Source organism: Engraulis encrasicolus, chromosome 3 (assembly GCF_034702125.1).
Source record: "Engraulis encrasicolus isolate BLACKSEA-1 chromosome 3, IST_EnEncr_1.0, whole genome shotgun sequence".
NCBI classification, from domain to species: domain Eukaryota; kingdom Metazoa; phylum Chordata; class Actinopteri; order Clupeiformes; family Engraulidae; genus Engraulis; species Engraulis encrasicolus.
The window spans coordinates 53,570,840-53,588,183 of record NC_085859.1 but is presented as its reverse complement, the minus strand read 5'-3'; the positions used below and the strand labels follow the sequence as shown (position 1 = coordinate 53,588,183).

General features: G+C 43.8%; 1 protein-coding gene across 4 annotated transcripts in view; it reads left to right on the top strand.

Annotated features, from left to right (window-relative positions):
- sh3glb2a (SH3-domain GRB2-like endophilin B2a) overlaps positions 1-16,864 on the top strand; it is a 36,384-nt gene extending 19,520 nt beyond the window's left edge. The window contains exons 6-11 of one of the 4 annotated variants that reach the window (XM_063195714.1): positions 4,302-4,364; positions 8,629-8,652; positions 9,065-9,154; positions 9,808-9,908; positions 12,643-12,847; positions 14,654-16,864. In XM_063195714.1, the coding sequence (XP_063051784.1) occupies positions 4,302-4,364; positions 8,629-8,652; positions 9,065-9,154; positions 9,808-9,908; positions 12,643-12,847; positions 14,654-14,761 (591 nt within the window). In that variant the 3' untranslated portion in view covers positions 14,762-16,864. Of the gene's footprint in view, positions 1-4,256; positions 4,365-8,580; positions 8,653-9,064; positions 9,155-9,807; positions 9,909-12,603; positions 12,848-14,653 lie in introns of all 4 variants that reach the window. The other 3 variants (XM_063195715.1, XM_063195712.1, XM_063195713.1) reach the window with 3 other exon arrangements.
- Positions 16,865-17,344: the final 480 nt, after the last annotated feature.

The following is a 17,344-nucleotide window of genomic DNA, read 5'->3' as shown; positions in this document are numbered from 1 at the left end:
TGTGTAAGCGCCACATGGCTTTTTCTTGGACCCCTATATCGCAAAGTCCTTAATGACAAGATTAGAAATGTGTATCGTAAATGCATTTTAACATATGAAAATATGGACCATAGTCAGTTGGTGTGTGTGTTAGACACAGTGCTATGCAGGGGTGTTGGACCCTCTGGAGACTAAAGGGCCGTACACACACGTCGCTGCTATTTACTCGCTACTTGCTCACTCGCCTACTCGCCACTCGCTCTGGGTGATTTTGTTTATTGGTTGTCATGGTTCCCGCTGTCCGCGCCAATAACGTCCGTACGAAACAAAATGTACGCTGTTTAACGTTGATCGTGTGCTGTGCACAGTCATGCATATAATGGTGTACACTGTATTGGATGTATTTTCCTCAACACTTTTAACCAAAGTGTGATGGCGTGCAGAAGTTGGGTGGTCAGAACACAGACCTGTGTTAACAGGTCTGTGGGTCAGAACACCACAGGGGCAACGTCAACTGTCAATAATCTGTATTCTGCATTCCAATTGGTTACTCGCTTAACTCGCGTCGCTCGAAGATAAAATAAGTTTATCTCGGAACCCGCCCACATCGCATCGCTTGTACTCTCCTCGCTGGAACACGTAGACATTCTATTGACTTCATCCGCTGAGCGAGTAACTAGCAGCGACGTGTGTGTACGGCCCTTAAATGATCCTCCTGTTGCCTTGATGTGCAGTGGTTCTCAGAGTGGGGTTGGCGACGCGGCACATTGCCAGGCTGAAAAGTGTTTTAGGAATGCAATAGACCAAAAGGGGTTGGCAACGCAGATTTAAGCCGATCTCTCGTATTTCTCAGACATTTTGGTGCGATTATAAGGGGGTCCTTGGAAAATCCTATCGGGATGCACATCCGACAAATAAGTTTGAGAGCTCCTGAGATGGAAGTCTTGTGGCGTCACTTTTGTAGTGTGTGTGTGTGTGTGTGTGTGTGTGTGTGTGTGTGTGTGTGTGTGTGTGTGTGTGTGTGTGTGTGTGTGTGTGTGTGTGTGTGTGTGTGTGTGTGTGTGTGTGTGTGTGTGTGTGTGTGTGATTGTGCTTGTGTGCCGCCGTGTTTGCTTGTGATAACGGTGTTAACTTGTGTTTCTGATCTAACTTTTGCAGTGTGAGGGAGAAGTGAGTATTACTGTATGCCTTTACTCAAATATCAACCATATCGCTTTTCTGATAAATATTTCAGTTGTTTTTTCCTTGAAGAATGAAAGTTTTTCTTGAACACATTGCATGGTTAAAGTCATAGTTTGAATCATGTCATGTTGGTGCAACTAACCTAGCATTCATTTCAAATGTGCATGCACACTTCCCAAATGTGCTCTACACTACAAAATTGCAGCAGCGGCTGGCTTATGCAAGACTAAGGCCCCAGTTGTTGCCTCGTCTCCAAAGTGACAAGCCGAATCCAATTTTCAGAAAATGTGTATGCGCCTCATGCCAGCAGAAGAGTTAGTGGCACCAGTTGACTTGATCATGTGACTACCAACAAGAAATGTGACTGGGCCCCTCTCTTTAAAGTTCCTGAATAAAACATTCCATTATGGTTACCAGATGTTGTCATGGTAACTAGAAGTCTATTTTCCAAACAACGGTGGTGTGAGAGAGGGAAACTTCAGAAGAGGGCCCTCCAAAGGGGTCCCTTAAGCCCCCCGCACACGGGTTCCGACAAAGTTTGTAACACTCCATTGTTTTCAATACAACCTTGCACACAGGTGACAAACTCTGTCTCCTGTTGACTTCCATTCAAGTCTATTTTGCCAGAGCCACTCGATAAAATCCATTGTTGAATCCACAGGCTGATTTGCTACATTTGGTTTGATGGATGCAATGCGGTGTCAGGGACGAGCAGAATTGTCAAATTTGAGAGAGCCCACATAGATGCAGTTGGAACCCGTTGTGCTGAGGCCTTAAAGGGGTATGCCACTATTTTGAGGCTTAATACAGTTAAAATCGTTGGCTGGGGTTTATAAAGGTGGTTAAGTGTCTTATTTTTCATGTAAGGCGTTGCCTTGCTTTAAGACAAGTTAAAAGAGGGAGCATGTCGCTAAACTAGGGAAAGTCAATGGATTGTAGCATGCTACACGGATCCATTGACTTTCACTAGCTTAGCGACATATTCCCTCTTTTAACTTGTCTTAAAGCAAGACAACGCTTAACATGAAAAATAAGACACTTTACCACCTTTATAAACCCCAGCCAACGATTTTAACTGTATTAAGCCCCAAAATAGTGGCATACCCCTTTAAGACTGACTCACTCTACCCCCACCACCCAGACACAGAGCATGCCAGCAGCAGGGCAGAATATGACATTATACAGGCAACACATGTAGGTACTGTAGACAAGTAGTGTACACATTCCCTGCTGCTGGGCAAAAAAAATGTTCAGGATTTTTGGAGAAAAGGTTTGCACACTTCTTGGAGAGAATCTGAGGAGGTCAAAGGTCAAAACATCATGATCTGCCATGACTGCCAACATGAATAAATTACCGTACTGTATATTGAAAAAAGAACAGAGAAAAAGGGGGGGCATTCAAGGAGTGTGCAAAGCTCTTTGCCATTGTAAACATGACCTGATGATGACCCAATGATATGTTTCACTTCCCTGTTTCCATAAAATCTCAGATGAAAGTGCTTATATGGCTGACCTATTGAACCCCACCCCCCATCAAATTGAACCAAGAGCACTTGTCTGAGAGTTATGACAGTATTATCCAGTCCTGTCTTTCACTTTTTATTGTTTCATTTCTAGGCTTTATCTGAAAAGCATGATGCCTCGTAGTTAATGCTAGTTAATGCATTATTTTCCCTGATCATGGTGGCTGAGAATCGGCCTGCATACATACAGTACTGGACACACACACACACACACACACACACACACACACACACACACACACACACACACACACACACACACACACACACACACACACACACACACACACACACACACACACACACAATAATGTGACATAATTCCTTCTGCTTCAGTGCTAGCTTCTCCCAGAGTTACTTAACTTGTGTGTGTGTGTGTGTGTGTGTGTGTGTGTGTGTGTGTGTGTGTGTGTGTGTGTGTGTGTGTGTGTGTGTGTGTGTGTGTGTGTGTGTGTGTGTGTGTGTGTGTGTGTGTGTGTGTGTGTGTGTGTGTGTGTGTGTGGTAATGTGGTCGTGTGAGAGAGGGTTTGTGAATGATCAGCAAATTGGCGATCTCATGATCTTCATTCTCTTGACAAGGCCTCAGTGTCCACGCCGGCAGGATTTATGTCACATGCACAGAGTAGTAATAGACGGCACCTCCCCCAACACACACACACACACACACACACACACACACACACACACACACACACACACACACACACACACACACACACACACACACACACACACACTGCACACACACACACACACTACACACATACCTACATTCTCACATAGGGTAGTAGCATGCACATTCCCCACTAGAGATTTCTGACTAAGATGCCACTCTGCTAGCTGTTCTGGCTTGCTATCATCCATTAAGGGCTGTTCACATCTACAACAATAACTACGGCATACAGATAACTATAAAAATAACAGTATTTCTATTCACACTGGCCAGCGACAATGCCTGCCCCTGGTGAACATCAACTAGTAGAGGGCATTCTAGTCAACTCTGATTGGCTTAGCCTGATTGTCATCAATTTTCAAATCTCTTCCAGACTTGGTCTGACCAAGAGCATAACAATTGTCATTTCCCAAACAGCATGGCCTCCCTTGGTTTGCTACTGGTTGTTTGATTCCTGTCAAAGTGGGAGGGGTTCATGATTTTTTTGGAGCTCAGAGACGATATTTGTATTTCTCCTGGCCTTCCTAGAAGAAACGCTGAAGGTGTTGTATCACTACGGTTCATCATGTCCTTGTCATTATTTTACACAGTAGATATTCAAGAAGTAGACATAATTATCTTTATAGTTATCATTGTACCTGTGAATGGCCCTTTAGTCTGTTCATTAATATCACTATGACATAACAGTACAGGTTCATCACCTTGGGATACGGGTACCACACACAAGACACAAGAGAGTAATGTTGCACTGATTGCGGTGTGTGTGTGTGTGTGTGTGTGTGTGTGTGTGTGTGTGTGTGTGTGTGTGTGTGTGTGTGTGTGTGTGTGTGTGTGTGTGTGTGTGTGTGTGTGTGTGTGTGTGTGTGTGTGTGTGTGTGTGTGTGTGTGTGTGTCTGCAGACTCAGGTTTCCTCTAGAAATGGCTTGTTTGGTCTCTGCTTGCAGGCCGTGCCAGACTTCCAGGAGACCAGACCGCGCAATTATGTCCTGTCTGCCAGCGCATCAGCGGTGAGGAGGCACACACACACACACACACACACACACACACACACACACACACACACACACACACACACACACACACACACACACACACACACACACACACACACACACACACACACACACACACACACACAACACACACACACACAACACACACACACACACACACACACACACACACACACACACACACACACACACACACACACACACACACACACACACACACACACACACACACACACACACACCTGTAGGGCTCTGCTGCTTCTGTCTGTTCAGGTGTAATACATCATGACTTCACCTCTTCTTTATGTACCAATGATGCCCTACTGTTATTCTACTGTGACCTCAACATCAGAGAAATGTCCTTTCATTAATCTCTTGCAAAGGTACCGCAATGAGCCATTTGCCTCATTCACCTTCCTTATTACACACACACACACACACACACACACACACACACACACACACACACACACACACACACACACACACACACACACACACACACACACACACACACACACACACACACACACACACACACACACACACACACACACCGCACCGCTGCTGACCTCCTTGATCTTGCCGTCTGAATCATTCCTCTCAACTGGTTCATTCAATCCCGCTCCCACCACTACTACTACTACTACTACTACTACTACTACTACTACTACACACACACACACACACACACACACACACACACACACACACACACACACACACACACACACACACACACACACACACACACACACACACACACACACACACACACACACACACACACACACACACACACACACACTGAGACCCATGAAATTTGCAGCTGTGGAACCTTCAGGTCTCTCCAGATGCCATACATGCTTGGTGGAATTAGTCTACCCAAAATAATGCCTCACGTTCCCTCATTTCACAAAGAAAAGGACCTCGTTGTATGTGGTTCTCTCTAATCTGTTTTTTTTTGCCTGGGTGATTTTGTTGGATGGTTCAACTCATAGTGCCAAAGCATTGCTTTACTGATGTGTTAAATGAACAGTCCACCCTTTTTTGATTTTCACACATTTCACAGTATTTCCAAGCATTATTCATGAATGTGCATATCATTTTCTTCTCAGTTTTCTCAATACTTGGATTTACGTGTTGGATCAGAATTATTAGCATAGCTTAGCATAATCACTGGAAGTGAATGGAGGCATTAGCATTAAGCCACAAATGATCACAGGACAGGATTAAATAGCTGTTTTGAACTCTGGTGAATTTTACATTTATTTTAAAGTACTTTATAAGTACATTTGATGATGTTTTGTTTGCCCCCATATACTTGCATTGCTACGCTTAATTTGGCTATACTGTTAAACTAGGCAATGGAAACACATAGACGAAAATGATATGCACGAATAATGCTGGGAAATACTGCAAATATGTGAAAATCAAAAAAAGGGTGGACTGTTCCTTTAAGGTTTAGGAATTGTGCGGTCTAGGTACAGTTTAACAGCCTGGTTTTTACCAAACCACATTCATTACTTCGTAGTTCATTTTTGGTCTGGATTCTCGATGCCCTGGAGCACTTGGGTGAGAAGAGTGAGCTCAGCTCTGGTTTGAAATGAGCTCCAACCAACGCTGACAGTTGGTGTGTGTGATGTATGTTATTACGCTCCCAAGTGCGTTTGCTTATTGGCTGGTAACACCGCCCGTCAGATAGTCGACTGAAAACCCTCCCCGAGAAGCGTAATCAGACCGTTCGCAAATCAGAAAGCAATTTGAAATGAATGGTCTGGCTTGTCAGGCTAGCAGTCTAGTATTCTGTCATGATAATGGGAATCAAACATTCTGGTCCACCGGCAGGGTTGCCAGATGAAGCTGATGATTTCCACCCCAAAAAATGCCCCAAACCCACCTGGAAGCACTAAATCCCGCCCAATTCTATTGATTTCTATGGGCAAAATTGGGCGGGTATATCTGCAAAATGTCATTTTTACCTGCACACGGCCGTCCTAAGCAGCCCAATTGGGGGGAAAACCGCCCAATCTGGCAACACTGTCCACCAGCCAGCCCTGGCATTGTGTGTAACCACACCCAGTGGCAGGCCACAAGCAGTTCAGTGGACACACAGCAGTCTGTCTGTCTGTGTCAGCCCACGCCATAGGCACCATGTGACACTGCACGCCTACAAGTGTGTGTGTGTGTGTGTGTGTGTGTGTGTGTGTGTGTGTGTGTGTGTGTGTGTGTGTGTGTGTGTGTGTGTGTGTGTGTGTGTGTGTGTGTGTGTTGGACTCAAGGATGTGTCTGTGTGTGTGTCTGTAACTATAGTGGTGAGCATGTGTCATGTGTTTGTGATAAAACTCCCATTTTTCCTGGCTGCACGTCGGTGTGTGCACGCCTAATAAAATGTTTTCACCCTTACATTCCTCACTGTTTTAGTAATATGCTGTTTTCATGTACCTTTACTGTATTTATATACTGTACTTGTATGTAGACATATTTTATTAATTCAATTTATTTGTTTAGGGGGAAAGCCCCTTGAGATAGGATATCTCGTTTTCGAGGGGGTCCCCAGGACAAACAGTACAGTACAGAAACAAGAACAGATACTAAAACAAAATACAGAAACAAAAACAGAACACTGATCAGGACAACACTTTCACACATACAGTACTTTCACACAAAGTCACAAGTTATTATAGGCTACAGTTAAAGGTTTCAGATTTGAGGTGTCTTCAGGTCTGAGGTGTTTTCATAAACAACATCAGCATAATCTAACAATGGGAATATATATGTGGAAAGTTCAGTGTGGACTGCATGAATAAGCACATTGGATGATGATTGAGTATGATGATGCGCTGTATAAATGCATTTTATTGATCGATTTTCATGTAGATGTTTCTTTTATGAACTTTATTTTTTTGGACTGTACTTTGCCTGTCATTATTATGACTGTCTGTTTTGAACACCAGGCATGCTTGTATGTTGAAATTGCTACAATAAGAGTCAGTTGAGTAATGATTTGTGTGGGTTGATGGTGAACCAGGCTGAAGTGTGCACTTGTTGAGTTGGAGGTGTGTGTGTGTGTGTGTGTGTGTGTGTGTGTGTGTGTGTGTGTGTGTGTGTGTGTGTGTGTGTGTGTGTGTGTGTGTGTGTGTGTGAGAGAGAGAGAGAGAGAGAGAGAGAGAGAGAGAGAGAGAGAGAGAGAGAGAGAGAGAGAGAGAGAGAGAGAGAGAGAGAGAGAGAGAGAGAGAGAGAGAGAGAGATAAGGCTCAGTGCAGGAGTAGAACATGGCCTTGTGTCTGCACTTGACAGGGGACACAAGTGGCAACGTCTGTCTGTGTGTTCATGTGAATGTGCTGAGCTCCCCTCGTGTGCCTAACCGTTGTTTTGCTTTTGAATAATGCATGGCCCTGTTGCATAATAGGGGGTCTTTTGTCCTGTCATTATAGTGGCTGTGACAGTGCCACCCTCCCTCACCCATCAGCCATCTTCCCTCCCTTCTGTTGTGTCATCAGGATCCCTGGTTGGGTGCTGCATCTGCTGCTGCTGTGTCTTATACTGGATAGATAACTTAGCATTTGTGTCGGATTCGGACGGGACTTTTATTACCTATGGACCCCCGGTAATTCGGAATAATTACAGAGAATGTCTGAGTTCTTAGTCCTGTGCGAATGTGTCATGTCTGCGATTTGTGGGGTAATAATTCCGCCGTGAATTACCTACTGTATTTCGGCGAAACTCAGACGTCCTGGGGTAATTTTACATAGGCGCGCCGTCTGCACTCCCTTGTAATGTCTGTGAATTGAGTAAATAACAGACGTTTATTTATCCCGTCCGAATGCGCCCCGAAAAATCACGGAGGTCCAGGGGTAATTGCGAATTACCAGGGGTCCATAGGTAATATTTATCCCGTGCGAATCGGGCTTTATACTGTATGTATAACTCATCATCTGTTGTGTCACAATAATACTGTGTTGTCATTCTAGTATTGTGATGTCAAATGTTTTAACCAGAGAAGCCCTACACTAATTCTTATGCAATCAGAATGTTTTGTGATCATTGTATCATGTATTGTGATGTCAAATGTTTTAACAATGGAAGCCCTACTAATTCTTATGCAATCAGAATGTTTGTGTGATCATTGTGACATCATAAGGAATGCTTAGTAACTCATTATGATGTCGTCCCTCAGTGAGTGTTTGTGTCTCCATTGTGACATCAGACTGTGTCTCTCTTTCCCTTCCCCTGCGGCGGCCATGGGCTTCCTCAGCTGTGGAGTGAGGAGGTGGACAAAGTGAGTAAAAAAAAGAGCGACAGTGAAAGTGAAAGAAAGGCATACTGGGATAGAGATTTTATCTCAGGGAGCTGACAGAGGTCTCTGCAGGGCATATTTTGGGTTATATTTATGTTATTCCTGATGCAGCTTCATGTTCAAGTGATGTTCAATTTTCTTTTGCTGACTCAACTCCATTTTGGTGCAGGAATTGGCTTGGGTATAATTACTTATTGGTCTGAAAATAAAGAGATGTGAGAGGATTTTTGAAGCATTTCATTAATTTGTTTATACTGTATTGTGATGAAAACAAATTATTATTGTTTATAGATAGCTACTGTATGTTTCCGATGAGGGAATTTGTCTGCTATAGCTAGACTGTAGCCTACCTGTAACTGTATAATTGTCAAGTCATGGTGCGCTTCCTTCTCAGGCCGAGCATGAGTTACGCGTGGCCCAAACAGAGTTTGACAGACAGGCAGAGGTCACACGCCTCCTGCTGGAGGGAATCAGCAGTACACACGTAAGTCTGGAGCACACCACTCACAAAGCAACCTATCTCAAAGTATTGATCTCAGAGCAACATAATTTGTGTTTCATAAATATATAGTGTTAGATATTGTTACACATTTTGTTGCGTGGTACCTAACACGCAACAGGGACCGTAATGTGAAGCATATAGTAACTCATTTTCAGGAGGTGTCAATCCCAGGTTTAGAAAGTAAAAAAAATCCTGCCACAAATATGATCCAACCAGCCCTGAATCAGCTGATCATAATGATTACTCACGCCAGTTAGATCTGTGTCCAACCTGTGTTGGAAGAAAACTATGGCAGGGATTTTACTTTCTGGCCCTGGAACGGACTCCTCTGCTCACTTTCTGGTTTTTACTGGTATGTACAACACATCTTATGAAGGCAGTGTGTTGCCATTCTTGCCCAGTGTTCATTCGTGTGCTATTCATATTCAAGTTGACATTGCGGTAGTGAAGTATTGCAACAGAAGATATTTTCTCTTTCAGATATTCCTTTCTTTATATTTTTGGCATCCTGCTTTACCAGTTAGGCCAGGCCTGTCTCTAGTGCCATTAGAACTGTCTGTGTGTGTGTGTGTGCGCATGCGTATGTGAGAGACTACGTGTACATAGTAACCCATATTGTGTGTGTTTGGTCTCAGGTGAACCACCTGCGCTGCCTGCATGAGTTTGTGGAGGCCCAGACGGCCTACTACAACCAGTGCCATCGCGTCATGATGGAACTACACAAGGAGCTGGGCAGGTAGGAGACCCTGGAGGTAGAGCAGCACACGTCTGACTATCACCCTAGACACACAAAGACTCCTAGGGAACCTGAGTATCACACCTAGGACACACAAAGACTCCTAGGGAACCTGAGTATCTTCAGATGTAGCTTTATTGAGTCAAGGGCAGTGATTCTCAAAGTGTGGTCCGGGGACCACTAGTGGTCCGCGACAGAGCTCAGGTGGTCCGCGAGGGGATTTCTCATTTTCCAAGATAAGCTAGCAGTAGGCTAACATTTTCATGTTTTCCACAAAATAAGACAGGCTTATAATGTGAATAAAAAGTAAGTGATCTGCATAAAAATTAGCAGTGTCAAATTAGCATCCATCAACTGCCAATTCAGATGACAGGTGGTCCCCGATAATTTTTTGGGGGGACAAAGTGGGCCTCGGTCTGAAAAAGTTTGAGAAACACAGGTCAAGGGCCAAGACTAAGGCTGGCCGCACATTGGCTCCGACAGCAGTGCGGCGCACTTTGCTTCCGACATAATTCGGATCCCCAAACCAAATTTCACACGAACATAGCATTGATAGTCAATGGGCGGCGCCGACAAAATAGAACTTGTCTCTAATTGCTATCCGACATCGGCGAATGTCCGCGGACATCGGCGCCAGTGAGCGGGGTTCTATTGAAAACAATGAAATCGAACTTTTGATCAGCAGTGCTCAGCACTTTTTCGGAGCCGGTGTGCGCAAGCCCTAACAACGTGACAAACTAGCTCATAGCATAATACTACCTCATAATTTAATACCTCATAATCTCATAATAGTTTATGACCTCACTAGCTCTGTCATCTTTTGACACCCCTGTGACTGTGTTCTTGTGACATCACTATTTCTGACATCACAAATGTGTCTAATTTGTTATTCCCTGACCCTGTGATATCATTATAGGCCTACCTCATAATATAATACCTCATAATATCATAATAGTTTATGACCTCACTAGCTCTTAAACTCTGTCATCTTATGACACCCCTGTGACTGTGTTCTTGTGACATCACTCTGTCTGACATCACAAATGTGTCTGTTTGTTTTGACTTCAGTTGACATCTTCAGTTGACTTATTATTATTACATCACTATTAGTGTCTCATAACATAATTAATCATTATTACAATGGCTACGTTTCAAATCTGAATGAAGCTTAATTCCGCTTTGAAATTGTCATGTAAACACTTCACAATTCGGAGTTCATTGACCGATCAAAGTAAACTCGACGGAACTATTTAATTCTGAATTATTTATTTGGAATTAAAAACGGTATGTAAATGTAGCCAATGCCTCATAGTGTCTTATAACATAATAATGTCTTCTTCTAATTCCCTGCTTCTCCCTCTGCTCTCAGTTCCAGTGCAGATGTGTGAGTATCTCTGGATACTTTCAGGGTGTTTTTAGTTTTGTTTTGTTTTTAGTATAGAAATTCCAGTAAAACTTTAGAATTATCAGTACTTTAGGAATAATGAGGTAAGTATCAACAAAACATTTGCAAATGTTTGCAAATGAGTAAGAAATACTATGCATGCACTGCAAACACAGCACAGTCGTATGATCAGTCCTGGAAGTGTCTCCAGAAGGCATGTAACCACTGGAACCACTGGCATACACGCATAAATTGTACTCATCCAGTACAAGTTGATTCCCACTCCACCCTGTAGTTATAGTTTGGTTCTCACTCATTTACAAACATTTGTAAATATTAAAACTTTTGTTTATGATCGGTATGTTCATGAACATTAATAAAGTGTTTATAAAGCTTATTAGGGGTAGTTATGCTTTGTTACGCTTTACTGAAATTCCTTGAACTCACAATCATAGGCCTAAACAAAAAAGTCTCCCAGCTTTCTCTGAATACATTCATCATATGAGTATATGCAACCATAACAACATTGTTAATAAACCGACACAGTCTATCATTATTGACAGGTGTTTTATTTAGCATGGCAGCGATTTCAAAGTGTTACATACAGTATATCACATCTTTAAAAATTCGGAAGAGGAGGCCAGTCATTTCGTGCTCATACAGAAGGCTTCAAATCTACTTTGTGATATTGGACACATGGTCAGACCCTATGTACGGGGAGGATGTTGTGTCATTTGATTATTTGTGTTACACCGTTGTAAGTGCATATTTCTGTAATTGGGTATTTGCATGTTTGTACTGTGTCTATGTGTGTGAGCCTATTTTGCTATGGGATGTCCCCCTGAATGAAGCCTTGTGAAGTATCTACAAGGATTTCATACAACAATGCAAGAATATATGAAGTGTTTATTTGCAAAACGGTGTATCTCCATTTTATAGAATGTTGGGAAATTGACCTTTTGTATTGGGCATTCCATTGCACTGCATTGCAAAATGCATTTTATATAGGTTAAAAAAGCATGCTCTCAAAATATTTGAATGGTAAGAATTCACACATAGGTGATAGGGCCTCTGAACAGTCATTTTCAATAATAAAATGCAAAAGTCAAAAAATGGAGATACACCGTTTTGCAAATAAACCCTTCATATTATTTATGACATGCATAGATGGAGAGATCTGTTGGATCTGGTTTTATGTAAGTTTATTTATTTATTTTATGTAAGTCTATTTCCCTTATTATGTGTTAATGTGTTTGTCTGCATCTTGAACTTGTTGGCTGCCATTTTGACCAGGCCTCCCTCGCAGAAGAGACATGATGCTACATTCCCTCCTGTTCCGGTTCTCCACAGGTTCTCCAGCAATTTCGGGAGGAACCCCACCACCAGCGGCTCCGCGGAGCCCGACGCGACTGCCGAGAGCCCCGTGGCCCCGCTGGAGACGGACGTGCTGCAGATCGAGGAGGTCCAGCCGCCCGCCAGTGGCACGCGCAAGGCCAAAGTGCTGTACGACTACGACGCCGCAGACACCAGCGAGATGTCCCTTCTGGCAGACGAGGTAGGGGATTATATCTACGTAGTAAAAGTAATAGTATTAGGGGAAGTAGTGACAGTGGTGGTGGTGGTGGTGGTGGTAGTACTAGTGGTAGGTGCAGGTGTAGCAGTAGTAGTAGTAGTATGTGTAGCAGGGCTTGACACTGGCACCAGCCAACCGGCCAAATGCTGGTAAAACTTGGCTGTGGCTAGTAATACTTTCAGTGTCACTAGCCAATTTGGCTAGCAGCTTATTCCTTTGTATGACATACGCATCATCTATAGTTCAAGTAAGTTCAAGAAAAAGCTCAGTAACTCAGTTTCTATTTCCTCAATATACTTCCATGTAGAAAGCTATACATTCATCTTGCTTTAGCACCTCATCTTCTGAGGTTAGACGTATGCTATCATGATAAAGGGACAATATAAAGGGACAATAAAACAATATAAAATCGGTGGCTAGTGGAATACCTGAATGGCTAGTGACTCGGGAAAACCACTAGCCACAGAGGCTGGTGGGTGAAAAAGTTTGTGTCAAGCCCTGATGTGTAGGTGTAGTAATAGGTGCAGTAGGAATAGGAGTAAGGGTTGTAGTAGTGGTGTAGTAGTAGATTGTGTCGTAGACAGTTGCTACGTTTACATGAAACATCTAATTCGGAATTAACTCACTTTAATTCTGAATAAAGCTTAATTCCGCTTTGGAAACGTCATGTAAACACTTTTTTGATCGGATTTAAATGAAAGATCAACTCGATGGAGCAATTTAATTCTGAATTATTAATTTGGAATTAAAAACGTAGCCAATGGTAAACTTGAGACTGTAGAACAATTACCACAACGTTGAAAATACATTTGTGTGATTCTTTTGCGGATGCCACCATTTTCGAAAGGGACTCATAATGTATTCAGGGAAGTTGCTCGTACCCCTCTGTTTGAAGGGGTATAAAGCCCTTCCCCTACACCTCTGTCTTCACATGGAACGAGACACACTGTAGCAACCCAACATGAGTCCCTACCGGATACGAGTCCTCCGGAACAGTTTTACCTCAGCTTCTTGATTTCAGTCTGATTTTGGCCGGCTTCACCATGATGTAAGCCTTAATTCGCACATCGTTAAAACATTCACGATGCCATCGCAATGTTACCCATAATGTCCATGTAATAGGAACATTTCCTTAAACTGTCCCAACATCAGAGGGCCCGTGGTGGTGGTGGTGGTTGTTACAGGACAATCATATTGTTGAAGGGACAATCATGGGTGAGCGGTTAGGGCGTCAGACTTGCATCCCAGAGGTTGCCGGTTCGACTCCCGACCCGCCAGGTTGATGGGGGGAGTAATCAGCCAGTGCTCTCCCCCATCCTCCTCCATGACTGAGGTACCCTGAGCATGGTACCGTCCCACCGCACTGCTCCCCATGGTGCGCCACTGAGGGCTGCCCCCTTGCACGGGTGAGGCATAAATGCAGTTTCGTTGTGTGCAGTGTGCAGTGTTCACTTGTGTGCTGTGGAGTGCTGTGTCACAATGACAATGGGAGTTGGAGTTTCCCAATGGGCTTTCACTTTCACTTTCACATGTGCGACTCACAGCGCAACTCACATCGGGTAGCTGTGGTACCGCAAAGCATTGGTGATGTTCGCAAAGCACATCTGCGCATGTGTGAGTGTGACTCACATCGGGTAGCGACTCACATCGGGTTGCTACACACCCCTACCTCTTCATGTGAACAGTGAACACTCAAAATGAAGGGTAAGGGGAAAGGGGTAGGGCTCAGGGGTGAAATGTGAATCACCCTCAAAGTCTCTGACTGCTGCCCCCTGCTGTCTGTTGCAGCTCATCACAGTCTACACGGTGCCAGGCATGGACTCTGATTGGCTGGTCGGGGAAAGGGGAAACCAGAAAGGGAAGGTGCCCGTCACGTACCTGGAACTCCTGAGCTAAAGAGGCCTACAATTCATCAGCCACACACACACACACACACACACACACACACGCGCACACACTCACACACATACACACACACACACACACACACACACACACACACACACACACACACACACACACACACACACACACACACACACACACACACACACACACACACACACACACACACACACACACACACACACACACACACACACACACACACACAGAACTGACAGGTCAAATGAAGCCAAGTTAACCCTGAGAGTTTACATATGGCACTGCAAGCCCTTGAAGCTTCCTCCCGAGTCCCAGTCGTCTTTACAGTGTTTTATTTTTTATTTTATTTTGATGTCTGCCGTTTCTGAAGATGCCATCTTGCTTTAAATGTGCCACCTGCCTCTTTGTACCCTCTGCGATCCCTTCAAGTATGTGCCACCCCCTATTTATTATTTAAAATGGCCTGACTATTTTGGACCTCCGCTTATAACACACACACACACACACACACACACACACACACACACACACACACACACACACACACACACACACACACACACACACACACACACACACACACACACACACACACACACACACTTGTTTTTCCACCGCACAAGCATTTTCTACAGTCAGCTTACAGGAAGATAGCCTATGACAAAATGCATTAAAGACCAAACCAAAAGAAAATAGTTATTATTTTACAATTAAGTCCTATTCTTGAGCTGTATTTAAAACTAAAAATAATAATATGATACAATAAAATAAGTAATTTTCATTTATTCTGTCTATGAATATTCCTAATACAGTACTCCAATTTCCAGACGATGAAATTGAGTGCCAAGAGTGAGCATTACTGTATGACAGCGGCAGTCAGTCTGCTTGGCAGTGTGAGGTCTCGTGCCTTCCCTTCTCTCATAGCGCTGTGCCTCTTCCACATCCCTCACCCATGCATCTCCTCTTATTTCTCATGGCATGTGAGGCCTCTGAGCGGGAGGGTTGGTTGGATGTTGGGGCGATTCTTACTGATGCACGGCCACAATTATGCATCGATGTGTAGCAAAAAGGAGTCCTCCCTTTTCATACTTGACATGCATTGCATGCATTATCATTTGGGGAGCTACCAGGGTCACTGCGGGGAATGTGGTAACGTGCGTAAACAACGCAATTAAACACATGTGAGCTTGCGCTGCTGGCGCTGACTATATACTGTAAGTGTAATGCCCTGACACTGACAGGAGGCCCATGAAGGTCATTACTGGCAATGTTGTATTTTAATTAGGGGTGTCAAACGATTAATTTTTAAAATTTGGTTAATCTCGAAAATTCCACAGTTAATCATGATTAATCGCGACTTTTAGTCCATGTTTCATTTTTTATTATTTTGCATTTCAAGACCGTTTAATCCATATACGCCGGATTCTGCGTAGCACAAAGAACATGTTCTAAAGCAAGATTCTTCAGAGCCAGAGCTATTCAGGTCTTTATAGGCTGACAATTCCTTTTTCCCAAAAATGGATTCATTTAAAAGGCAATTTTTGCTGGTTTTTGAAGGAATAATATTGACATTAAAACAATAATGAATCTAATCACGAATTACATGCTAATATGTACAGCCCTAATTTTCATACCATTACTTTGCTATATCTGCAGCTCTTCATGGCCCCTGTGTTTTCTTAGCAGTGCCCCTGCGTGGGCCTCTTGGTCGCGTGGCATGGTGGCCAGGGCTGCCCTCTTAAACAGTGGCGGTGGCTTCTAATTTCTCTGGCGGTGGTCACCATCCAGCTCGCCTCCTTCCTATTTCTCATACATCCACTTCCTGTCCCTCATGGTAGGTCGGCAGCAGGAAGTGGCTGCTCAAAGGCCGATGTCACTTAAGGGGCGAACCTCTCCTACCGTTTGCTGACGCAGAGCATTCCCCTCCCTCCCTCTCCCTGCCCCTCTCCATCACTCTCTGCCTCCCTCACTCTCCGTCTCCCTCCTTCCTTCCTTCCTCTTCCCCTTCTCTTCAAACCTCACCATTGAAAGCGCCTCAGAACGCACTAGCATTTAATATTCAATACAGTTTTACTTACAGTACTACGACTTGTAGACACACACACACGCACACACACACACACACGCACGCACGCACGCACGCACGCACGCACGCACGCACGCACGCACGCACGCACACACACACACACACACACACACACACACACACACACACACACACACACACACACACACACACACACACACACACACACACACACGCACACGCACACGCACACGCACACGCACACGCACACACACACACTTCCAGATTGTTCTCCTTAATCTGCCTTACAACACTCCTTACAGTTTACCTTACAATCGCACAGAATGTACTGGAATCAGCAGATAAACCATGCTACTAGTCACATACAGTAGTACAATATACATTTGTAAAAATACATGCAACATTCATACACAAAAATCAATCGCCTAGGTCTGTGTCTCTCAAGCTCAAAGAAGTCCAGTTGCCTACAGCCAAGCTCTTTAGCTCTAATTCTTCATATTATTATTACTCACTCACACAGGTGAAGCAATTAAGTTTCATTTAGTCAC